The 24,748-nt window shown below is 44.3% G+C and overlaps 1 protein-coding gene across 5 annotated transcripts in view; it reads left to right on the forward strand.

The window, feature by feature from the left end:
• Window positions 1-24,748, forward strand: part of BCL2L11 (BCL2 like 11) — a 44,942-nt gene that overhangs the window by 11,362 nt on the left and 8,832 nt on the right. For 3 of the 5 annotated variants that reach the window (XM_058534594.1, XM_058534596.1, XM_058534593.1), the window contains one exon: window positions 16,456-16,565. In XM_058534594.1, the coding sequence (XP_058390577.1) occupies window positions 16,456-16,565 (110 nt within the window). Of the gene's footprint in view, window positions 1-3,393; window positions 4,708-16,455; window positions 16,566-19,634; window positions 19,760-24,748 lie in introns of those variants that run through there. The other 2 variants (XR_009217265.1, XM_058534595.1) reach the window with 2 other exon arrangements.

A 24,748-nucleotide genomic window follows, 5' to 3' on the forward strand; every position in this document is an offset into this window, starting at 1 on the left:
GTTTAGTGCCATAAATTTCCCTTCACTGCTGCTTCAGCTGCATCCCACATGTGGTGTATTGTGTGTTCATTTTCATTGAGTTCTTTGTGTTTTTCTTTTTATTTCCTTTGAGACTTCCTCTTTGACCCTAGATTGTTCAGAAGTGTGTTGTTTCCTTTCCAAGTGTATGGTGATTGTCTTGTCTTTCTGTTATTGTTTTCTTGTTTGATTCCGTTGTGGTCAGAGAACATACACTGTATGATTTCAATTCTTTTAAATTTCTTGAGGTTTGTTTTATGGCTCCGGATATGGTCTATTTTGGTGAATGATCCGTGAGTGCTTGACAACAATTTATGTTCTGCTGTTGTTGGGTGGAGTGTTCATTATGTGTTTGTCAGTTAGATCTTATTGGTTGATTGTGTTGTTCACTTGTCCTGTATCCTTGCTGGTTTTCTGTCTAGTAGTTCTGTCAATTGCTGGAAGTGTGGTGTGGAAGTGTCCCCAACTGTAGTGGTGGATTTGTCTGTTTCTCCTTTCCCATCTGTCAGATTTTGCTTCATGTATTTTGAGGCACTGTTGTGTGGTGTTTATGTGTTTGGAGTTGTTACGTCTTCCTGTTGGATTGGTCCTTTTACTGTTCCTGTAAGGTCTACTTTACCTGATATTAATAAAGCCACTCCTGCTTTTGTAAAAGAAATTAATGTATTAATGTTTATGTGTTATATCTTTCCATCCTTTCACTTCCAGCCTACGTGTTGTATTTGAAGTAAGTTCTTTGTATACAGCATATCTTTAGATAATATTGTTTTATCTATTCTTATTTAGACCATTTACATTTAAGATAATTATTGATATGTTAGGGCTTAAGTCTGCCATTTTGTTATCTTCCTGTTTCCTCTGTTTCTGTGTTTCTCTGTTTCCTCTGTTTGTTTTTTTTTAACCTTACTGTGGGTTATTTGAACACTTTTTAGGATTCCATCTTGATTTATTTATAGTATTTTTAAGTGCATTGCTCTGTGTATTTTCCTTAGTGATTGTTCTAGGTATTACAGTATACAAGTGTAACTTAATAACCTACCAGTATCAACAGTATCAAGGTTTTATGACTTCAGCTGCTGTGTAGACACTTGATTTCTCTTTAGGTCCTTTATCTGCCCCGCTTTTCAAACATAATTGTCTTAAATATTTCCTCTATATACATTGAGCACCCTATCAGATGATGTTGTATTTTTTGCTTCAACCATCAAATATAATTTAAGAAACCCAAGAGAAGTAGGCTAGTTTATTATAGTTACTCCCATATTTTTCTCTCTTCTATATTCTCTCCCCTCTGAAAGTTCTAAGCCTTCTGTTATCATTTCCTTTCTGTTTAGAGGCCTTTCTTTAGTCATTCTTTAATGATAGTCCTGCTAGCAATAGTCCTGTTAGTTGTCCTTCATCTGAGAATATCTTTCCAGAAGGATATTTTCACTGGATATAGAATGCACAGATGACACATTTTTTTTTTTCAGTGCTTGGCAAACATGCCACTTCCTTCTGGCCTTCATGGTTTCAGATGAGAAATCTGGTGTCGTTCGAATTGTTATTCTGTGTAAGCAATGTGTCATTTCTGTCTGGCTGCTTTTAAGATTCTTTCTTTGTCTTTTTGTTTCCAGAAGTTTAATTATGATGCGTCTTGGATTTCTTTGGGTTTATCCTTGTTGAGGTTCACGCAGCTTCTTGTATTGTGGTTTTATGTTTTGTGCCAAGTTGGGGAAGTTTTTAGCCATTATGTCTTTGAATACTTTTTCAGTCTTTTCCTGTCTGTTTTGTGACTCCAATGATAAAAATGTTAAAATTCTTGTTGTAGTCTCACAGGCCTCTGAGACCCTACTCATTTTTTATTATATTTTCTCTGTGTTCAGACTGAGTAAATTCTATCAATGTGCCCTCATGTCCACTGATTCTGTCCTTTGTCACTTACACTCTATTACTGAGCCCATCCAGTGAGTTGTTTGTTTATTTTTTTAAATGTATTTTTCAATTCTAGAATTTTTGCCTGTTTCTGCCAGGTGGGGTGGAAGTTCATATTCTCTCGGCCTTGCTTATACTTCCTAGCAAAAGAGGGGCACCGATTTGCACTGCTTCATGGTGTCTGATTGGGGGTGTACACTCGACTCCCCTGGCCCCTGCTGACACCTGGCAGAGGGGAAACAGTAGAGGACTGACTCACACGGCAGTGTTTCTGCAGAGTGGGGGCTGGAGCTCAGCTTCTCTCTGCCCGCTGTTCACCTCTGGGTGGGGGAACGGAATGCCAGTGAGCCCCCCCTCCCACCACCCTGTTCCCCTCGTTGATGCTGGGTGGGAGTTATCCTTCATTCTCCTTAGTGCTGATGGGCCCCACTAATGCCACCTGCAGGGAATTGGGGCATCATCTACTTCCACTGGCTGGTGAATAGAAGATAAGCTGCTGGTGCAGTCCCTCCAACACTTCACTGGCAGGGCCATAGGGTCCACTTTGCTTCTGCCAGGCAGGGGCTGAGAGATCGGCAACCCGCTTAGCTTGCCAACACCACCTGGTGGCGGAGTCAGAGCACCAGCCACTTGCGCTGAGCTGAGGATGGGTGGAAGATTAGCTCCCCGCTCGGCCACACTGAAATCATGGGGTGTGGTGTTTGGCTGCAGTGGAGCAGGTATTGCCAGAAAGGTTTTTGGTTGTGAGACCATCTCTCCCCAGTCCTTTGGCCAGGAGGAACAGGCTTTCCTTGGGGCTTTTTCTCTGTGTGCCTGTCAGAGGGCCCCACTTGGAGACCTCTTCAGTGCCCCGTCCTGGGTGTGAGGAAGGTAATGAAACCAGGGAACTAAGCTATGTCATTCCTCAAGTCCCAGGGTCCCCAGGCAGCCCAGCTGCTGCTGTTTCCTTTGACTCATCTTTGGTTGTTTGTCATGTTATGTGCGGGGTTTTTAGTAGTAAAAGTGAGGACCTGGGGGGAACGGGGCTGCCCCACCTTAGTGGAGCTAGAAATCTGTATCTTCTCTTAGCTAAATCTTTATGATTGGTATCAATTGACTCTGGCTGCAAAGTACTACTCAGAAGTTCAGAAATCACCTCTTTTACCCTCTCTATGGAATAATCGACTTTTAACATTGGGAAGAGATTGAGCAATAATCCTAGCCGCATTTACCAGATAATAGCTGCAGTATCTATTGTTGTAACTCCCCTATGTGACTCTGCTGGTGTGCCCACAGGGGGTACACTGTGCTCCTCCCAAATGCACTGCCTGAAGACATGTGGGTAACTCAAGTCTGATGCCACGTGCTGTAGGGAACTTCTGATTAAAGAAAAGAGTAAGTCCTGTAGTTCTGTATCATTGGACCGTCGGGCAGGAAAAAACAGGTTAATCATCCCTTGATTTGTCTTGTTTTGTCTTTTAGAGTGTTAGTGGTGGTGGATTTGAAGACACGTGTGTACTTACTGCCCATTGAGTGCTGGGCCGTCTGAGGCCTTGCTTCCTGACCCACTTTAAGAGCATGGGGGTGGAGCGCTTGCCCAGTGCCCGAGTCTCCTCACCCCCTGGTCCGTGGTCATCCCGCTCGTGCTGGGACCTGACTCCCCGTGGACCACCGCTCCCTGCTGCCGCCTCCCACACCAGAACTCAGTTGTCTTCATTCCTTCTCTGTTGGGTCAGCCTCAGTCTCGTGACACAATTCTCATGTGACAAAATTTCCAGCCTCTCTCACCTTCTGGTCACTGGCCTCTGATCGTTCTGCTTGGTCAGTGGCCAGGACCTGTGCGGGAGCATGTGACCTAACACCGCTTTCCTTCTCTCTGGAGATCCTGTTGCCACAAAGCAGGTGTCTCTCCTTTAAAACCGGGTGGACTCAGTCCTGTGCTGTGCACCGGGCTGTCAACACTGTGCTACCCACCCTCTGACCCTGCTCTGCAGACACGTGGGTAACAGAGCACAGGACCTGACATGGCTTTCTTGTGCAGGAAATGCTAGCAGAAATTTTGCACAAGGGGGTTCATCACAGCAATATTTATAGTAGCCAAAAAACTATTGACAGTTCTACTGGTATGGGAAAATCTGTACATTATCAGGCATCCTTTTGACAGACTGTAACGCTGTCTTCTAAATGGTGTGAAAAAGAATAATAACATGGGGAAATGTTCTTGGCATAGTGTTAAGTTAGAAAAGGTTACAAAATTGTTGATGATACCCTAGATCTTAGTCCATTTGTGCTGCTCCAACAAAAATACCATAGACTGGGTGGCTTAAACAACATTTATCTCACACAGTTCTGGAGCTGGAAGTTTGAGATCGTAGTGCCAGCGTGGTCAAGTTCTGATGAAGACCCTCTTCCTAGCTTGTAGACGGCTGCCTTCTCACTGTGTCCTCCTCACATGATGGAAAGAGGACCTCTTCTTATAAGGGCACTAATCCCATTAGTGAAGGCCCCACCCTCATGACCTCATCACCTCCCAAAGGCCCTACCTGCAGATACCATCACACTGGGGATGAGATTGCAACATGAGTTTTGAGGGGGGACACAAACATTTAGTCCATAACACATCATTTGGTGTTCAAGAGGTTTATAAGCATAACAAAAAGATTAGAAGGAAAGTATATCAAAATATTAATAGTGGATATTTCTGTATTCAAGTTACAGGTGGTCTTTTCTGTATGCCTTTTTATATTTGCAGAATCATCATAACTAGCATTTATAATAGAACAAGTCTAATAAGTAGTATATATTTTAAATTTTGCTCTTAATTTTTTTTATTCTTTCTATTTTATTTTCTTTTCTTTTGTGAGGAAGATCAGCCCTGAGCTAACATCCAATGCCAATCCTCCTCTTTTTGCTGAGGAAGACTGGCCCTGGGCTAACATCTGTGCCCATCTTCCTCCACTTTATGTGGGACACCACCACAGCATGGCCTGACAAGCGGTCCGTCGGTGCGCGCCCAGGATCTGAATCCGGGCCGCCAGCAGCGGAGCGCGCGCACTTAACCGCTGTGCCACTGGGCCAGCCCCTAAATTTTGCTCTTAAGTCTTATCTTCATTTTGGGCCTGCCTAGCAACTTGTCAGTAAGGCACATATGTCTTATTTGTATGCATCAGTGTTAACTGCCACCCGCTTTCTGTTGGTAAAGATTTTGTCCAGGTGAGATCAAGCATTTGACCCATCACCAGAAGTACTCCATTTGGACATTAGCCCCCTAATTTACTCTTTTAGGGTCTGCTTTTTATTTTAGCAAAGGGAATATTTTATTGTGAAACATCTCCCTGCGGTGGGCTTACAGATGGAGTCAGTGCCCGTGGGCTGCTGCTGCCTTCCCTGCTGGGCCGTGCAGGGATCTGGAGCACGATCCGGATGGATCTCCACCGAGTGACCTGGGCAGATCTGTTAGTCTGTCTGAGCTTCAGTTTCCTCATCCGTCGGATGAAGACAAAAGTGCTCCCCTCTGAGGGCTGTGGGAGCTTTCACATAAGCTAGTAGACAGAAGATGTCTGACAGGAACTCGGTCACTAATTTCTCTTTGCTACTCCATGACCTGTCGCAGCCAAGGCGGGTCACTAAGCATGACGGTCATGAAATGCTCTCTCCTACTTCCATGGAAAGGAACTGTCATTTCAGGAGTTTAGGAAACTCTGACAAGGAAGTGAATTCACCTGGAAATGCTACTATCATTCTGACCCCCCAGGTTAGAACAAACAAGCAAGCAAAAGAAGAAAATCTTTTCTAGAAAGTGGCCTGGTGGGGGAGGGGAGGTCCGAATCTCCCCTAACCTCTGGTGAACCCGCGCACCACTCGAGAACCGTGGCTTCATTGGCGAGTCTTTGGACCATGGAGAGACGTCTGGAGACCCACATTCTACCCCAACTCTGTCTGACCTGGGCTTGTGTCGGGGGCACCTGTGGGGGACGGCCCATTGGATTTGGCAGAAACTCGACCAGAGTTCAAGATGTGTATTTGGAGAAAGAATGGTCCTAAGACATAAGACAGTAGCTGAACTACTTTTTCCTGCAATTAAAAGTTGGGCAACTTTTTTCAAAATAAGGGGTAGATTGGTTGCTCATAGATTTAACATTAGAAATATTCTTTGAGTAGAATCAAGAATTTTAAAACAGCCTTTTTCTTTGAAGGAATTACACTCCTTTGGCCATCATTAAATTTTGGTTTTTACTTCTGAGTTAGTGAATTGTGAATCCTTGGGAACTTCTTCGTCATGTGCCGTGAGGTGACCAATGCCAGCAGTCAGTACAGACAGCATTTCCCCGGTGGACAAGTTTAAGCCCAGTTTGTAAGAGGCTGGGCCTTCCTGGTTCAAGTATTTGCTTAGACTGAGTTGGTATCCCCAGTGCCCTGTAGGAAACCCAGTTCACCTTGTGTTTCCTCTTTCTCTGCCCTGGCCCAGATCCCATGGTTCGTGAGTAGAGTTGTGGTTCACGCAGACAGTGATGGAGAGGACTGGCCCTTGAGGAGGCGCTGCAGGCGCGTCTCGTCTGCCGTTGCTGCCTCGGCCGCATGGGCCCTCGGCCGGGAGTGAGCGCCGAGGCTGCGCCTGGGCTCCGGCCTGAGCCTGTCTCCCTTCCTCACACGTCTGTCGATTCATGGGTGTGTCTGCAAACCTGAGAGTGGGGAGTTCAGGTCATTTTCAGAAGGAGGAAACAGAACTCTGGGGTTGGGAAACGGGCTGAGGCCACATCTGGTCTTGGAGCCGGGGCTTGAACTCAGGCCTTCAGCTCTGCTGCTCTCTGCACCGTGCACGATGCCTGCTTTAGTGTGGTTTTGCTGCCCTTCCCTAGGAGTGAAAATGGCTTTGAAGCTCAAATTTTTTTAAAAAATGGGATCAACCATTTCAATCCGAGAGGGCACATATGTTAAAATGGAAACAGGTTCAACATGATGATTCTTAACAGTGTGACTTGCTCTGGAACTTTATTTTTTTTCCAAAATATGTCACATTCCTGGCCCAGACCATGCTTCCCATTCCAGTTCCTAAAACATTTTAATTTAAGCAACTTACAGATTTAATGAGAAATTTGAGCCTTTTCAAAGAAGCTTGCTTACACGGAAGGGATCTATTTTTCTCCTATGAATGTGTGTCTGGGAAGGTGTGTGAGGTGAGCCAAGCTTGACAACCGTAGTTTGTTGAGTGAGTGAATTTTCTAGGGAGTAAGTGTGCTGAGAAAAGACTAAAACGCCTCTTTTCTTGTTTGTCTATGCTGAGAAAAGACTAAAATGTTTCTTTTCTTGTTTATTTGTCTGTGTTTTAGTCCATCAGAAGTTTCTTAACCCAAAGTAGTCTAGATAGGAATTCTAGATATATACTATGTTAATTTATATTTGAATTTAGATCTCAATTTTATTTATACCTGAGCACGAGTTCTGTTAAAATAGTCAAAACAACTCACAAACTTAAGATGGTTTGGTACATAACAGGCGCACAAGTATTTGTAGATTTAATGAGAATTCAAGCGATATTTAGTGCAGTGTGTGGGTACCCACACTTCCCTCTGTTTTTTCACTTGGATTTTATCATTGTGCTCATTTGAAGCTTAGAACTGTGTTTTCTCTGTCAGGAAAGCCTGGCATAGACCATACACCAGCTTGTTTTCTCTCCAGTTCTTTTTTCTTATAGCACTGCAGGAACTGTGGGAGTGGAAAGTTCCAGCAGGGGACACAGTCGGGTCTTGGTCCTTCCACTGACCCGTTACAGCCCCTGGGGCAAGTCCCTCCACCTGGCTAGGGACCAGCGTCAGGAAGGCAGTGCAGCCGTTCACTAGTGCTCAGAGCACCGTAAGAGGATCAGGGGCAAGGGCGTGCTTGCAGTAAACTAGACTAACCCCAGTTGAACCTGTATGGCGCGGTGGGTGTCTAAGTACAGGAGTAGCCAAGCCATTTCGCCCAGTTTATGAACCCACTAGGAATCAGAGCTGGGCCAGCAGCCATGTCTACCCTGGAGGGATAAGGGAGGGATACACTGTCTGTCCTGGGAGGAGGGGGAGAGCGTGTGACCCTGAACAGATAAAAGACCTTCCAAACCACCAGACCTGACAGTCTTTCAGCGCAGAATCCTACACATCTTACACTTGAACTTACGCTAATGGTGACTCTAGTCTCCAGTCCTTTCCTGTGTGGGAGGACGTGGCGCATGGGATTTTTCTGGCTTGCAGGCTAGGCCTAGAATCCTCCCCTGGAATTGCCGAACTGTGTGAAGGTTAGGTGGTGGCTTGAACCGTTAGTCCAGGCTGGTCAGTGGATGAAGGAACTGAGCTAACTGTCTTCCCGTTGACTGTTCACTGTACTGCTCTGATGCTCTGCTAGCTTTGCCTTCCAGTTTTCTTATTTCTTTTGCAGTGTTTAATTCTCGTAACATTTCTTTTTATTATTTTTCCTACAAAAGGCTGTGGGGCTCGTGTCACTTAGAGGTGGGATACCCGCTTTTCAGCATGAACATAGTCGGTCGAGACGCACAAGCTTTGTGGGTTTTCTAGGGAGAGGAGTCAGCCCAACTGTGACAGACGTTATGTTTTGAGGACAAATATTTAAACCACTGAATGTCTAAACACAACAGTTACATTTTTGATTATCCAAAATAATGTCTGGAATTGAGGTGTAAAGTTTGTTTCTCTTTTTATGCCGTGTGGGGTGAAAAGAGACAGCTGCCTTTTGTGAATTTAAGTGGGAAGCTTTTATTATGCCTCCTCCTTCTGGTGTGTTATCGCTCACCATGTGTCTGTGTTAACAGATCAGTGCTTCACTTTATGTGAAACCGTTATACATTTCAACTGCATAAGTAAAATGGATAGACTTTTATGTGTTTTAACTTTAAAACTATTTAAGATGTAGCTTTTTAGGATTCTGTTTTTGTCCCATGCCTTGGTCTTCACTATTGTTAAGATGAAATACAGTAATAGTTAAGACCTTAATGTGAATTTAGAAGAGATTTTCGTCACCTATTTCCTGCCAGTGTTAAATTTCATAGAGGAAACCACACTTTAACTCTGTAGGCAGAAATTTTTATATTTTAATTCTCATTTCCTCCCCAAGATCTGATTTTTGGCTAGAAACAACATAACAGTTACTGAAAGCCAGTAACTTCAAATTTTTTAACACTTTACTTCTAAGGAATGGTCTTAACTGAATTAATGTGTAGAGTTGTATATTTAATTTTAAAAGTTCTCTAAAAAGCATTTCTGTTTTACAGTTTTGATGGAGTAAATGGTGAAATTGTCTGAATAGGAAATTGCCTACACTGTCAGTAGAAGGGGTCTGGGGCTTATGTCTCTTTCTTAAAGCAAGTTGGTCTTCATCTGACTGTACTTAATTTTCAGGGTATTTTTGCTTTTCAGAATAAGATGGCACAGTCAAATCCTCTGTATTCCTCTGAAAGGAATCTAAGACTGTAGAAGTGGAGGTGCGGCCATCCTAGAGACCTACTGGGGCTGGGATCAGTGGAGGGAAAGTGCGGAGCAGAGTAGTGTGCTGTGTCCTGCCCCTGGCCGGACCCAGTGCAGACCCCCACCATGAACTATTCAGAGCAGCACATTTCTGGAGCGTGCTGGAGGGGACCAGGATGGTGGAGGGTCTTCCCAGGGGACGTCTTCATCATAAAAGGCACATGGGAGGAACTGGTTCAGGACCTGGTCTGGGGCGTGTAATGGCAGCTTCGTTGATTAAAAAGAGGGATACATGATTGAGAAGGATTACAGATTGTCTTTATAGCCCCAGGGGACAGAAGCAAGATTGGAGCTGGGGTTAAAGGGAACACTTCAGTTCCCTATGAGGAGGAACTTTGTAGCACTGAGTGCCCTTTAATGAGGACTGTAGTGCCTTAGGAGAAAGTGTGCACCTGTCTGGGAAGTGGGCACGCAGGCCAGGCAACTGCGCCTCATGTTGCAGAAGGCTCCTGTGCACGTCTCCCACCTGGTGTAAGATGCAGGCTTCTGCTGTGGCCACGAGTTAGCTGGGTATGTCCTTGGACGTAGACGTAACAACTCGGGGTCTGGTTTGCTCCTGGCATGTCACTGGCTTCTAGTAAATATGTGTTGTGGGGACAGATCAGGTGAAATGGATGACGAGGGCTTTTGACGTTGAATAGTAAATGAGTAAAAAAGCATAGCACGTTAATCTTAATGCCTTTAGATTAGTATTTTATTGTAAGAAACGATAATGGTGAGAGAGGAAAATATCATGAATGTCAGTTTCCAGACTTTTGTCCAACTTCACAGCCTTGGTTTACTGGCAGTTTCCAAATGGTCAGACTGGAAATTGATGAAAGCAGCTCATTTTGACTTTGTTACCCATGGCCACATGAAAGCAATGGGCAGCAGGCGTCGAAAGAGTCAGTATAAAAACACTGGCTCCATCACATCAACTTCATTATTTGTGGTATTTTATCCTAGCAGCTGTTTGTAAAGCATTGTTTTGAATTCATGCGGCTGCCCAGGCTTGACACAAATATGTACCAGGGAAAAACAGATTTAGGAATGTTATGAGTACTAATGCTAACTCCTACCACTTTATTTTATTTCTAATCGCTTTCATTTTCATCCAGTGGCTCGGTGGACTTGATAGAGGATTTATCAAAAAATAAAATGATGCAAGTGAGAAATAGACCCAGAGGGCGGGGTGCATGTACGTGCAGGCGTGTGTGTGGGTGTGTGCATGTGAAATTGGGTTCTGGCTCATTGATTTCTGAGAACCGTCAGCGTTTCTGAAGGTGATCCTGATAGCATTTACTGCAGTACAGCTTAACTGTGATAGCGGCAGACCTCCTTCCCCTGTGGCAACTGGGAATTCTGGAGCAGGTGAGATAGCCTGATCACTCAGGTGGGGTTCCTGAGGAAACCTTAGCGGGCTGGCTGGTTGCTTCCTTCTTCCTCCTGTAAGCTGTGGATCACTCTGGTTACTGGAATTGGTAAAGATATTTCTGAAAATATTCGCTTAAGTAAGGAGACTACTGGGTTGAATAAACATTCTAGAATTTTTATTTCTCCAAATGAATGCTGAGCCACCTGCAAAGGCAGTGCTTTCCCTACACATTTTTGGAGTATTTCTTTTGGAATTAGTTTAGCACTGGTTTCAAAGCCTACAAAGAAATGGTCCTTTAGAGGGCCCCTTTTGGCTTTTGGTTAAATCAGACTCTCTTCAGGGAATAAAGATGGAAAACCCTGAGATGTCAGGAAGAAGGGCCCCACAGTCCCTGGTAAGTGCCAGGCAAAATGTGCACTTCTTTGCCTAAGTATGTTCTGTCGTGTGTTTAAAATAAAAAGAGTCAATTCTTCAAAGTCACATATCCTGTGTTTCTTCGGGGACCGAGAAATCCTTTCTCAGCTCTGAGTTGAATACTGATTCATGCTGATGACTTTAAAATCTAATCTTGATTCTGCCCAAGTGTTTGTAGATTGCTGAACGTCTGACAACAGTGTAGAGTGAAGTGTTTCCGTAAATTCTAATTTGGTTTCTCGTTCCGTGCTCCAAACTCCAGTAGTGACGTGATGGGAGCTAAAACAGTGGCTGCCCCTCAAAGTGAGAGCTGCACCAGTCCCGTCCCTCAGAATGAGATTGCAGTGGTGTGAGTGTGTGTGTATGACACGACACCCCCCGGCATGCACGCACGCGGGCCCCATAGATGGCATTTCACAGCACCCTCACAGGGCGAGGTAGCGGGGGGTAGAAAGAGTGGCATTGAATGTCACGACGTGATCTCGGTTCCTTTGAACACTTGTTGTTGGTATCAGTGGGGTAGAAGCGGTTGGGCGTTCAGGAAAAATCAGAAGGTTTGGCTTGACTGATGTTGAGCTCATTATGAATTGACGATCTCATTTTTTTTATTTTCCCACCCTAGCTGGCGGTGCAACAGAAAGCCCTTTCCAAAAGCCCCAGCCTGATTTCACTATCAGCCACTTAACCACGATATTAATTTTTTCAATTGCTGAGCTTTTAAGGTTTGAAATTACCATATGGGTTGGAAAATATTCTGTCGCTGAACCAGAACAGTCTGTTAACTAAAAAACGCACACCTTTTAGTAACTTAAAGTTCTTTGGCGTTACAAAATGCCCTCCTTTCCACCACCACCCCCCACTGGTCTAGAAAAATGGGTTAATTATACCTTATGGTATTTTTTCTATTGGAAATAATATGACCAATAAATTCTGGATTTCAAGAAATTATTTGTGAGAATTTTGATAAAAATTCAACTTTAGCATATCACACTTTTGATGAAACGGCCTGTGTCTGACACAGTTGCGTTGTAAGTTTTGATTAGTGGCTTTGGTTAGAAAACCTGGACCTGGCAAGTTCCTCTGCTCAGTCTGGTGCCTGCTGATTGGGGCTGGCCCTGGGTGGACTTCAGATTACAGCTTTGGAGTAGCTTTGCATTAACAGCAGTTTATATTTCATCGTGCTTTTTTTTTTCTTTTTTTTTGTTAGAGCTTTAGTGCCAGGTTTATGGAGTGAAATGCTTACTTAAATGCTGAAACTGCGTTTTCAGTGGGCAGAAATACACCTCACCAGAATTTTTTGTGTTTGTGTAAAATTGCCTTATAAGTTAAAAACTTGATCTTCTTACATAGCAATAAGAGCTTTTGTTTCACGTAAAGACCCATTTTATTGATCAGGTATCAACATTTAAGGTAGTCAGGCACATTGCAAATAGCATAATAAGGTGTTTATGCTTGATACCTTTCTTGTAGACTAGAATGTAAACGAGAGCTATCTTTTCGATAGGTGGACTGTATTATTAGAATGGGAGTAGTCGGGTCGAGTCTCTAAATCTGAATATACGAGAGTAAGGGTGTGTTTTTCAAGTGCCTCCCGCCCCCGAGCTCACCGGCTCCAGGTGCACCTTTGGAAGACCGTACCGTACATCCCTTCACCTTTGTGGTGGCCCGTGCTCTGGGTGACAGTGGGGCACAATTAAGCAAACTTAATTCTGGCTCTGACCAGCACCACCACTGTGGGCTGAGGGGCTAATTCTCTAGAGTCAACCAGACCCCATTCTTTTGTTCTGGTGGGTTCTCATGTGATAGGAGACCAATATGATAGTCACTAAGATTAAACTAGTGGTGAAGTTAAGAAGAAGCTTCCCCCAAAAGAGAAGATATTTTGTCACTTCAGAAATAATCTTTCAGATTTATGTTGAAAAATGTATTGCATTAACTGAAATAAAGACTATCCTTTTTAAATATAGGAAGAGAGTGCCTTTTAAAATATTCAAGATGGAATTTTTGTCTTATAATCTTACTTTATAACTGTGTATTCTGTGTACATTTTAAGTTTTATTACAAGATGAATACTGGTCATTAATTTTAGGTTTACAGATTCAAAGAAGAAGAATAGTATTTGCCTCTCAAAAAAACCTCCTGTTCTGTAAAAGCAAAACCGCGATCGATGCTGTGTTAGAGTAGCCCAGACCCATCAGTCTCCTTTGCAAAAGTTCATTTATATTGTATATTACTATTCTATAGCAACTTTAAAAAAACACCTACGTACAGTTGACAGCTCTCTTATTGGCCTCTTGTCATTGCCAGTTAGTATCTGCTAAGCCTGGTCTAGTCTATTCTCTTGGGTTACGACAACTCTCCTAACTCTTGACTGTTCTCTGAAGACACACATCTGGTCTCCAGAGTTTCTTACTCTCTGCTCGGTATTTCTCAGGGTCTGGTCTGTGGGCCGTCTGCACCAGAGTTGCTCAGGGAGCTTGTAAGCGTGCAGCCTCCTGGGCCCCCACAGACACACCCTGCCACACCTCCTGGATATGTTTATATCTATGCATTTATTTAAGCTACTGAACTTTTCTTTCCTGTGGAAGAAATGTCTGCTTATCTCCTTCACCGCCTTCCCCAAAAAGGCATTTATCTCAGAGGTGACTAAGTTGGATTTGGCCACCAAGCTTCCGTGTTTCCTTAGCTCTGGCTAGGTTGGCACGTTCACTAAGTGCTGGTTTTGGTAAGCTGACTGCTGACACGGACTGGCACCTGCCATGGTGCTTCTGGCTGCCAGCCCGAGCATGAGCCAGGTAGAACCTTCTAAACCACACATAAGTAAGGGTGTTAAATAGAATTCAGTAGGTTTCATCTACAGGTTGGGGGAAATTAAGCACGGGAGTTATTTTTGTTTCGTGTGATAAGAACTATAAAATATACTTAAAAGTATCCTTGCCCAGAAGAAGCTTATCATTTAGTTGAAATGTAATCCACAAGAACGTCAGCTCTGTGGGAGCAGGGCTTGGCCTCTTTGGTTGATGTGCCCAGAACACCTCCTGGAACAACGGCTGGCACGTGGGTAAATTAGTGAATATCTTGATTTATTAAACATCAGATAACTTGCCAGCAGTTTTGACCACTCCACCATCTTTATGAAAAACAGTCTGTATTTCAGGTTTTCTTTGGATAATTGTCATTTTCTTCATTTCTGACTCTAGGATTGAAAGCATAGTACTCTCAGAGAGAGCCATATGTAATGAGAAATGAGCAGGGCTCTGAAGCCCCAGACAGGTGGGTGATGGTGGGTCTAAGCGGCCACGTGGTGTCCTGCTTGCTAGGCTGGTCACCTGTATATATGGGCAGGTGTGTCTCCTTGCAGAACTGTTATTAGGAGGATGAAACACTCTGTAGGTTCTGATGCGGGGTAGGCATTCTAAACAAAGATACTTTCCTTTCCCTCAAGGGTCAGTTAACTTTTTAACAGCTTCTGAAGGAACGCTTGATTGCTGATAGCATAAAAAGAATGGTAATGATTTGATACCTGTCATAGAGTAAATCCTTAAAGAGCTGTAAACCCAGGAAAAGGAAGTGAACTACTGCATCATCGCCTGACATCACATCTACCCTGAAATGTTATTTTCTGCCAGTTTAGTCATTTAAACTTTAATTTTGATAGACTTTTACAGAGTAATGATAGAAGTATTTGTGTGACAGAGGTACAGCCAAAGTAATCTTTATGTGATTGGATGTGTATGTATTCAGGGGAGGTGCCTGGATGATCCTAAAAGTTTCCCCATCCTCAGCCTTTGTATTCTCCACCAGAGCTTCCTTTAGCAGTTTCGCTGGGGCTCATTCAGAGTGCAGACAATTCTGGCGAGGACCCATGTCGGCTCTTCTTTGTTCACGCCCCCCTCAGTACACACACACACACACACGCACGCACGCACGCACGCACGCGCGCGCGCGTACATGATGCCCTGCCTCTCAGACACTCAGTCTTTGTGAGGTCATTGTTGAATTCACTTGAGTGGGGGCTGGGGGACAGAGAAGAAGGGGCAAGAGTTTTAAGAAGACTTGGTAAAAACTCTTTATAGAGTTCACTTTTAAGTGCTTTTATAGAGCCATGAATCAACAGTTTTATTTATAGTGATAAATAAAATACAAAATACAAAACAGGAAGCTATGTTCATGTTACTTTGGAATCTGATTATCATAGCTTCTTAAATACTTGGCCGTGGTTAAAACATAACACGTGTGTTTAATTGCGAGTACAGGGTGCCCATTTTAACAATAAATTAACGTAAGTTGCATGTATCAGTTGAAATCCAAGAATCTTCTCTCTTTTCGTGTACGTCTTGCTGAACTGTTCTCTGAGTCTGGAAAACACTTTTTCTTGTGGCACGTGGAGAATACCGTCCTGATGCCTGATGGGGTCTTCGGATGTGACAGCTCACATTTTTGTTGCCCTTCATTTTTGCCTGTCACCTGGCTTTTAGTGGTTTCATTAACATACGAGTGAATGTTCTGGGTGTGAATGTTACTGACAGCTTAATGAAAGGGCTAACCTCCCTCTTTTTTCTCTTTTCAAAAATGTCTTTGCTCTGCCACCCGAAACGTTTCCTCTCCCCGTGTGGTTTTGCAGACTTGAATCCATCTTTATTGGCTGCATTAATATTGAAACAAAACATGCAGTTATGCTATAATTTGGCCCCGTGGTAGCACTGTGAAGCCTCGAGGTATCCCTGTAGCTGCTTCCACAGACACGCACTCGTGCAGGTAGCCTGTTGATTCTCGGGCTTTCATTTATTTTGCTTTGAATAAGACAACCATTTCATCTCATATTCCTATGTGGTGTTTGAAATTTTTCTAGGAATTTTACCTTGTATTAAGATCAAAATAGTTATTTGACTGACAACCGAAAATTTTTGTGTTCTCATGTGTTTCGGTGTATTTCTTTGGTGCTATTTATGATACCATTTTTGTATTAGTTTGCCATCTTCAAATGGAAGTATGTCATTAATTGGCCAGGATGTTTTTCAGTTGTGCAATTCTGAATGTCCAGTTTTGAAAAAGGAAATTATTCTAGGTCCTTTATTCCTTAACCAAAGTTATGCAGCAGATCGTACCACTATGATCTTTAATGCATTTTTGTAGTTCTTGAAGTTAGTGAGCTTCCAAAAACATGGCGGCATGTGTGAGATGGGCTTGCTCCTAGAGACTTAACTTTGGAACTTTCTAAATGATCCACAACGTGATTTTTGTTTTGTTCTGTTGCAGCTTCGATGAGGCAGTCTCAGGCTGTTCCTGCAGATATGCGCCCGGAGATATGGATTGCGCAGGAGCTGCGGCGTATTGGAGACGAGTTTAATGCATATTACCCAAGGAGGGTAATGATGTTTTCTTTACTCCTTTTTCTCCTCACACCCTCCCCGTCCCCACCATATTTAAAAAAAAGTCACTAGTGATAATTCTGTGCTAATTATGGAAATGAGAGGTATTACCTATGTGTGACCTACCATTGTTTCTCCTTTCCCATTTTCCACTTCTTTTATGGCTGAATTTAAGTGATGCTAATTAAATAGAATACAGTACGAGGTGGCAAAGGGATTTTATGAGCACAGACCTTGAAACCTCCATGCTAAAAAAGGGATTATTTATATAAATGCTTCGAAATAGACCGATATAAATATTAATGTAGTTTTCCGTCCATATAGGGTATTTCTGCACTCCTCTTAGGCAGTTTGGGTCAAAGTTAAAGATGTTTTTAAATTTCCCTCTTCACTCAACCAAAGGGCACAACGCCAGCACACGTGTAAAAGACTCCCCTGCTATGTGGCCGGCGACTTGAGTCAGAGCAGGACAGCCGTTGATTCAGCCCCCATTGCTGTCCGTGGACGTTCATCTATTGAAATGTATTCGGAGGCCATTAATTAATACTGTGTGATTTAGGGTGTAAAAACTCGCACTCCAAATTGACTGCCACTTAAATTTTGAGGTGTGCCATTGATTTTTAAAAAACAGAAATCTTGCCCTATAGCTTTTTTAAGTGTATTTTTTGTCTGTCTGTTTTGCCTGGTGGCAATATATGTTACCGTCTGGACACCTTTTGCATGGCAGACATGTGAAAGTATGTAGCCTTTACCTCTGGAGTCAGGGCTGTCTTGAGCCTGTGTGACCACCTGCTGTAAGGGGTGCACTAGCAAAGGTGTGATGTAGTTTTGGCTTGTTCACATTTTTTCAAACATTGTGTATGAAGATACTCTGTTGATTTTCCAAAAGGAAGACACTTAAATCTGATTTTGTAGAAAATAAAATTCTTTCTTATTGTGTCATTTCTCCTCTGGCTTTTCTGAACATTATTGTTTCATATAAGTACATCTTAAAGACTTTTTTTTTAATCTTTTTCTTCTCCTGGAGGGAGGTCATGCTTAGGACACTCCAGTATTTCTATCCTTTTAATGTTTTATTCTTTTAATGTTAGTCTCTTTTTTCCTAGCTGTTGCTAAGTAAATGGACATTACCTGTTAATTGCTTTCAGTCATTCTTGTTTTCCTGTCTATATTCAATGCCTTTCAAGCTTTTTTCAACACACATGGAGACGTTTTTCCCATCACAAGGGGGTCTTTCATTCCTTCAGTATAGAATCTCCATAAAGGGGTTAAGGACTTTCAGGAAACTCACACTAGATCCTCTTTATACCTTCCTATGGGGTGTGTATGAGTCTGTTTGATGGGAAATGTGCTATAGTATGATTCTGTCATTGAATGGGAAATGTCACATTGATGAATGGCCTTAGGAATTTCTTATGATACTGTCTTTAGCTGGCAGAATGCCTGGCATCCTACACCTGACATGAACCAGTTCAGGGAACATAAATTCCTTCTCAGCCTAGATCTGAAATGGTGATTGTCTTTGCAAGGTTGGTTTTTGTAATTTGCCACTGAAGTTACTGTTCCCCCCAATTCCTCTGCCTTGGTTTTTCTGAAGGGATTTCGGGGTTATTCTGTGTGGCTGGACTTGGCTCTCCTGCTGGACTAGGAGATACTGATGAGAAACAGGGCCCCTGTACGTTCAGGATGTTGATCCTCATGCTGAGGTGGGGAGGACACGTCCCTTCAAGAGGGTAGGGTGAACACATCTGAGCCCTGATTCTGGGATTGTGTCCATAATCCAGCAGGAGAAGATCGCTTCTGATGGGCACGGCAGCCTCTCAGGGTGACCCTCAACAAGGAACTGACCGGGATACTGGGTCTGCCTCCTTTCCCCGGCTTGAAGGGGGTTAGATGTCCTTGGGGCCAGATCTGACTTGGTTGGGGCTCCCCCAGAGAGAGGCGGCAGTTGGGCCCTCGTGCCTTCAGAGTCCGGAAGCTCTGGACACCAAGATAAATCAGCACAGCTCTGTTCTCTGGGATTGGATCAGAGCCTTTGGCCACAGAGCTGGATGTGTTTAAGGATATTTTGGAAAAGTTTGTCTTTAACTTACGTGAAGTATCAACAACTCTTCAAAGCTTTCCCCTGAGCCGGCCCAGATGAGTCTGGTTGATACACCTTCATGGTGGCCTTGTGTGGTCAGTGACAAGACATGAGCTAAGGGTGGCATGGGGGGTGGAGCACAGCCTCACATAGGCTGTCGAGGTGGTGAACAGCTTAGTCTCACGTGTAAATGAGACATGGACCATTGGGTTGTTTTCAGTACCTTGCCCCCCTCCATTGACGGTGAGATAGTAGCATCTAACAGGTTCATATCCTCCCTTCCCCTCCTCGCCTCCCAATGTTATTTCACAGTTAAGTGTTTAAGAGGGTCATATCTGTTTTTTCAAATGAGATGTAACCTATTCTCAATGCTTTTGGTAAATAAATGTAAGTTAGTCCCATTGCAGTATTTTGCAATTGTGAACCTTATCTTGTATCTCTCAGAAAGTGAACCAATGTGAAAATGCAGGGGCTAATAAATTAAAAGACTCTAGATTTCTCAGTAGAGTGGGATACCAGGAGGAGGAGTAGGGACAGACTGTAGGTTATAACCTGATTTTTCTAAAACAGAGGCAAATATATTCTCCAGATTTTTATAAATAGCCAGTTCAAAACACCAGACTGAAACTCGGGATAGTGACACAGTGACCCCTAAAGCCACAGATCTCTGTCTTAATAGTTGTTGGAATAAAAACAGTCCATTGTCTGCAGTCACACTGATGGTCCATTGTTGAGTGTTGGGGGTAGGAATCTGGGGAGGAAATGGGAGGCCATTTTTGGAAAGTAATGCCTTCAAATTACGTACTGTCTTCACTGGGGGAGTTGTTACCTCCTGGCGAGTGCTGCTTTATGACGGATTTTAGCATTTTAAATACTTAGTGTCTTTATTTGCTTAATACCATTACAGTACCTTTTCTAAAGTGTTGGTCTTTTATTGCCATGAGCCTTGTGAAGCCTGACAGGATATTTTCCCGTTTTTTCAGTTAGAGCAATAGAGGAAGTTGTCGTGTAGTTGTCATGTGTTCAGTCCACTTCAGGGCAGTGGGGAAGCGTATGACACGGAGCTGTGGAGTCTGAATCCTTGAAGGAGGAGGTGAGAGAGGCACAGGTGAGCACAAAGTCCCGGTGCATGTTCCCTTTCTCTCCTGTGACTCGGTGTCATTGCCCCCAGTGGCCCTGCCGGGCAGGCTGCCCCTTCCCCTGTATCTGATAGGAGTTTTACTGCTCCAAGTCTTCGTGTATTTTTGTAACTTTTTGTTTTGAAATAATTTCAAACTTACACAAAAGTCACAGAATGGTACCAAGAACCTTCTTCAGTCTGCCACCCAAGTTCCCTACTGTGAACATTTTGCCACATCTGTTGTAACATTCTCACTCTTTAACTCTGTGTACATGTTTTCTGAGCTATTTGAGAATGGATTGCAGGCATGATACTCTGTTACTCTTAAATAGGTCAGTGTGTATTTTCTAGGAGTAAAAGTATCCTCTTACATCACCCCAGTGTAATTGTCAAAATCAGGAAATTAACAATGTCTGCTGTGTCTTCTGTGGACCTTATTCAGACTTTACCAGTTGTCCCAACAGTGTGATGTTGTGTCCTCCTCAGTGTGTCGCATTGGGAGGCACAGGATGTCGATTTGTCCCATTACTGGGGCTCTGGTCAGAGGTGGTGTCCTTCACTATAAGTCAGTATTTTTCCATTTGTAATGGAAGGAAGGCATGTGTAATGGGGGAAGAGCTTTCTTTCTCCCCTGTATGTTTATTTCATGGATCAACTTAAGTTCCTGGGGCCCTGTTTAATTCAACGGGTTATTATGCATTGCTCTTCATACTTATTTTGTTGCTCAAATTGTCACAGACTTGGCCGGTGGCAGCCCTCTGATGCGTTTTCACGTCATTAAGCATTGAAGTGCCTTGGTAGAACATGTTGCGGGACAAATCCCAAGGGACTGTAGAGGTGATGGAGCTCTTGGATTTGTTGCTAAATGATCTACACGCACTCGGTGTCCTGACTGTTAGAGCGTCCAGGTCCAGCTCTGTGAGACTCCCAGGAGAGAGGACGAGGGCTGTCGGTGAATGCTGGGCATCGCAGGGATGTCAGTAGGCCTGCAGGGAAGAGGATTCCTCAAAGAAGCTAAATCTCTGTTTTGGGCTTTATGAAGAGGGTGAGTAGCTTGCAGGGAGATGAGGGGTGCCATGTTGTCTGTTTAAGCAGCCTGCACCTGGAAGCCTCCTCTTCATGGTGGGTGCATCCACACAGCCAGCCAGGTTTCCTTTTATTCTTTAAGAGCCTCTGCTGGTTTCTTTCACCACTGAGAAATTGTGTGTCGCGGGTTTATCTGCTGGAGGGAGTGGCAGCAAGTGTAGGCCATGGTCCTCTGCAGGCGAGATTGCTGTGTGCTTACCACCAGCTCTCAGGGGCTAGTGTCTGCTTGGATGAGATTCTTGGCCATAGGCTGAGGCTGTAGTCCCAGGCTGTGAAGGATGTACCAGACCCTTCAGAACATAAAAACACATGCTCTTGTGGTAATTAGGCCCATCTTCTAAACAACGTCCCTTCCCCACTACCGAGACTGAGATCATTTACCTTCTGTGGCCTCCTCCCTGCCTTGCAGTCAGGTTATCCAGCCTAAGTCGCTCTGTGTGCAAGTAGACTGCTCGTGGCTAACAGTGACTCAGGCGTGCCCTGGTGGTGGACTGTAGTGGACAGCATCACATGAAGCTACGACAGACTCTAGATGGGCCGAGAAGTGGATGAAAACCCTTTCAGTGTTGGATCACAAGACACAGTGTACCTTTTGTTCACGCTGCCTACTTCCTGTTCTGTCCCAGGCATATGCAGGCATGAATGGACTGAACCGCATGTGGACCGCAGCATAGCACCAAACCAAAGTAGAGAAGAAAGGTGGCTTGCAGACTGATTTTGATGGAAACAGAAGTTTAATTGAAGTGTCAACATGTTAGCATTTTCATATGCTGTGTACGAACTTGAAATCTTTATGTGCTGTCTTTCCTAACAAGTGAAATTCCCTGTGCTATCTGATTCTTGCTTTTATAAATGAGATTCTTCTATAGATAATGCACAAGGGAAAGGTCTAAATTGTAGCTTGTTTTGTAATAGCAAAAATTGAACATAGACCCGGAGATGCATGTTCTCAGGTAGCGTTCTTTTGAGGCCTTCGTTAATCGAATGTTGGAGTTTAATAAGATAGGCTGCTTTCTGTTACTGTCTGAGAAAAGAATAATGAAAAATCTGCATATCAAATATTAAATTACAACTAGACCTATCTCTTGAAATGGTGAGTTGCCGCACACGTTACTCACGGAAGTTTACAGAATGACAGTTTTCATAGCAGTAGAGAAATGAAGTGGTGCCTGCCCTTCACTAGTGATAGAGTTTTCAGGGGTGTAGTGAGTGTGTTCCCTGGAGTTGGACGAGGCAGTGGAGTGTTTTGGTTTTGAGTGTTCCACACCTTTCTCATGCCACACCGTCTCCATGTCCCAAGAACAGCGACCCCCTGACGGAGATGCTGGAGCCCGTGTGATAGAAGAGTCATCCTATGTATGACTTCAGCACTTTGTCTTTCCCCGAGACCTTTGAGAGAGCATGTGGTTGTGATTATCTCGATGGAGACGGCGACTGTGGATGGCAGGTTTCCTGAAGGAGGGCTTTCCATGACTTGTGGAGGATGAAGCATGATCTTGTAGGAGAACCCAGCTCACGGACGCATGCGGGGACTTCGGGGTCAGACCTGGAATCCTGCCTCTATCCATTAAGCTTTGGGATCCCCATTTTCAGTCTGTCTCTTAGGGGTGTTGTGAACTTGAGAACATTTAGTGATGGAGCTAGGAGATACTGTCATCCCTTGTCACCATCATTCTGTTTTCTCTCACTTTGAGCTATAATTGAAGCATTTCCAGTTGGTCTTCAGAGTTCAGGAAGAGAGATGCTAGTGCCTTTGTTCCCCTGTCTGTCTTTTAAGCACTCTGCTTGGTAAACACGTCGTGTGTTTGACCCTGCTGACGCATGTCTGTCTGGGTGTACGCAAATGTGAGCTGAGATTGAGGCACTGGTGTGTGCTTAAATGGCTGGGTGGGCACCACGCTGGATGTGGTTGTGTTTATTCACACCGTCTGCGAGTGCTCCGTCAGTCTATGGCAGGTGGGTACACCTGCACGGCTGCCTTGCCTTTGTGGCACCGTGGGCCATTAACACTTAACCATTCGGAGGTGCAGGTGCCTGGAGGGGGACTTCAGAGAGGTCTCACTGGGGTTTTTTTTAATCTCTTGAGGAGGAAATGAAGATGCACATGAGGCGAGGCTTGGCCCTTCTGCAGAGGTACAAAAATAATGAACCTCTCGCATCATCCTCCGCTAGACTTCTCCTAGCTGAACCAAAGCAGAAAGTTTGAGTTGTGGTTAAAGTGCGTTACGTCTCATTAGCATTTTTCTGAAGCTGGGGCATTTCGGAACAGTGTGTTCTTGCTCTGAAGCTGATGTTTCATCTAAGGGTGCCTCACTCGGGAGAGGTGAGAACCGTCCCTGGCGTCTCTGTGGTTGGCCATAGTGCAGCAGCACGCCTCACAGGTAGTGGTGGAGGCTTCTTCATTTTAGCCGACGTGGGACCTGGGGGCTGGTGAGTTAGAGATCCACCAGGAGGAAGTGTGTGTGGTACTGCCTGAAGAAAATCCAGTGCACGCCAGGCCCGACTGGAGGGTAACTGGAAAACTGGCTATTTGTCCTATGAAAAGCCTTAACTGGAATAGTTTCTTTGAAAGGATACATCAAAAGTAGGAGGCAAGTTGGATTCGTACACGTGAAGTTTTTCTGTGACATTTGAATACATTGTCACTATAGGGGGTCAGCTTCAGCTCAGGGAGCTTGGCGAGTACCGTGGGAGAGCTGGATCCTGGCTTTTGTGTGGGAGCACCGCATCCGGTAGAGGGGCTCCCCTGGCGCCCTTTCCACAGCTGTGTTGACATCAAAGCGTGTTAGGCACAGGCTATGCAAATGCCCGTGTTGCCCTGGTGATAAATAGAAAGTGAATTTGGTCTTGGGGTAGCGCTGCAGCAGCATCGTCTGACACCTGAAAACAGTAGTGGATGTCGAACCCTCGTGAAAATCCGAGCTGGGCTGCCGTTTGACCGTGGAGAGAGACCAGATCTTCATAGAGATCTCCACACTGTGCCCATCACATGGGGCCCTTTTCCTCTGACCTTTGTCTGACTCATTTATCATTTAAAATATTGTTTAGATTGATGGGTTGTGAATGGGTAGAGGGGGTCTTCCATCGGAATCACTGGGGCCAGTCTGTGCCCTGCCCCACCCTGTCAGCACTGTCCCAGAAGATGCCTTGACAGCCCCTGGGGGAGCAGACACCATCCAGACACGCACTGCATCCTCATTTGCCCGAACTGGAGCAGAGGTTCCCTCTTGGTCAGAGTTCTTCCTGGTCTCACAGTCTAGAATTCAGTCTCCTTTAACATGTTCCCACTTAAATATATATCTATTTTTTAAAAAAGTTGAGGACATCTTAGGCATTCAGTGTTGAAATTCTGTAAGAAAAACATTGCTCTGAGTCTCAGAGTTCTGTAGGTATACCTTGCCCTTAGGTTTGTCTCTTAGAATTTGGTATTGAGCTCTCATTGATATGGTGATGAAGATAGTGTCATGTTTACCTTGTTACTTTGACTGCCAGGAAACTCTTACCTAGACCATGGCTCTGTTGCAGCAAATCTCAGCCCTGGTTCCCAGGATAAGTCTCTTTCTTGATGTCATTTCTGATCTCTTTCAACTTTTGTCTTTACTGCACTGTAACATCTGGGTGTTCTTTATAGTAAGCCCCCTCGACTTATGACGAGTGTATGTGTGTTGTAATTCTGAGACATTTGGCCCCACGGGTTTGGCCCTGCCCTTGGAGCACAGGTCAGTGGGCTTGTGCTCTGTGCTGTGCTGAAGTCTGGGCAGAGTTGTTGGGGTCACTTGGTGGTTCTTGATTCTCGCTCTACACGCTTGGTCTGTGACCTCATCTGGGACACGGCGAGGAGAGCTGCATGGGCTCTGGGGTTATGAAGACTGAAAAGGCGTGTGCCAGTGT

This window comes from Diceros bicornis, chromosome 40 (genome assembly GCF_020826845.1).
Source record: "Diceros bicornis minor isolate mBicDic1 chromosome 40, mDicBic1.mat.cur, whole genome shotgun sequence".
NCBI lineage: Eukaryota > Metazoa > Chordata > Mammalia > Perissodactyla > Rhinocerotidae > Diceros > Diceros bicornis.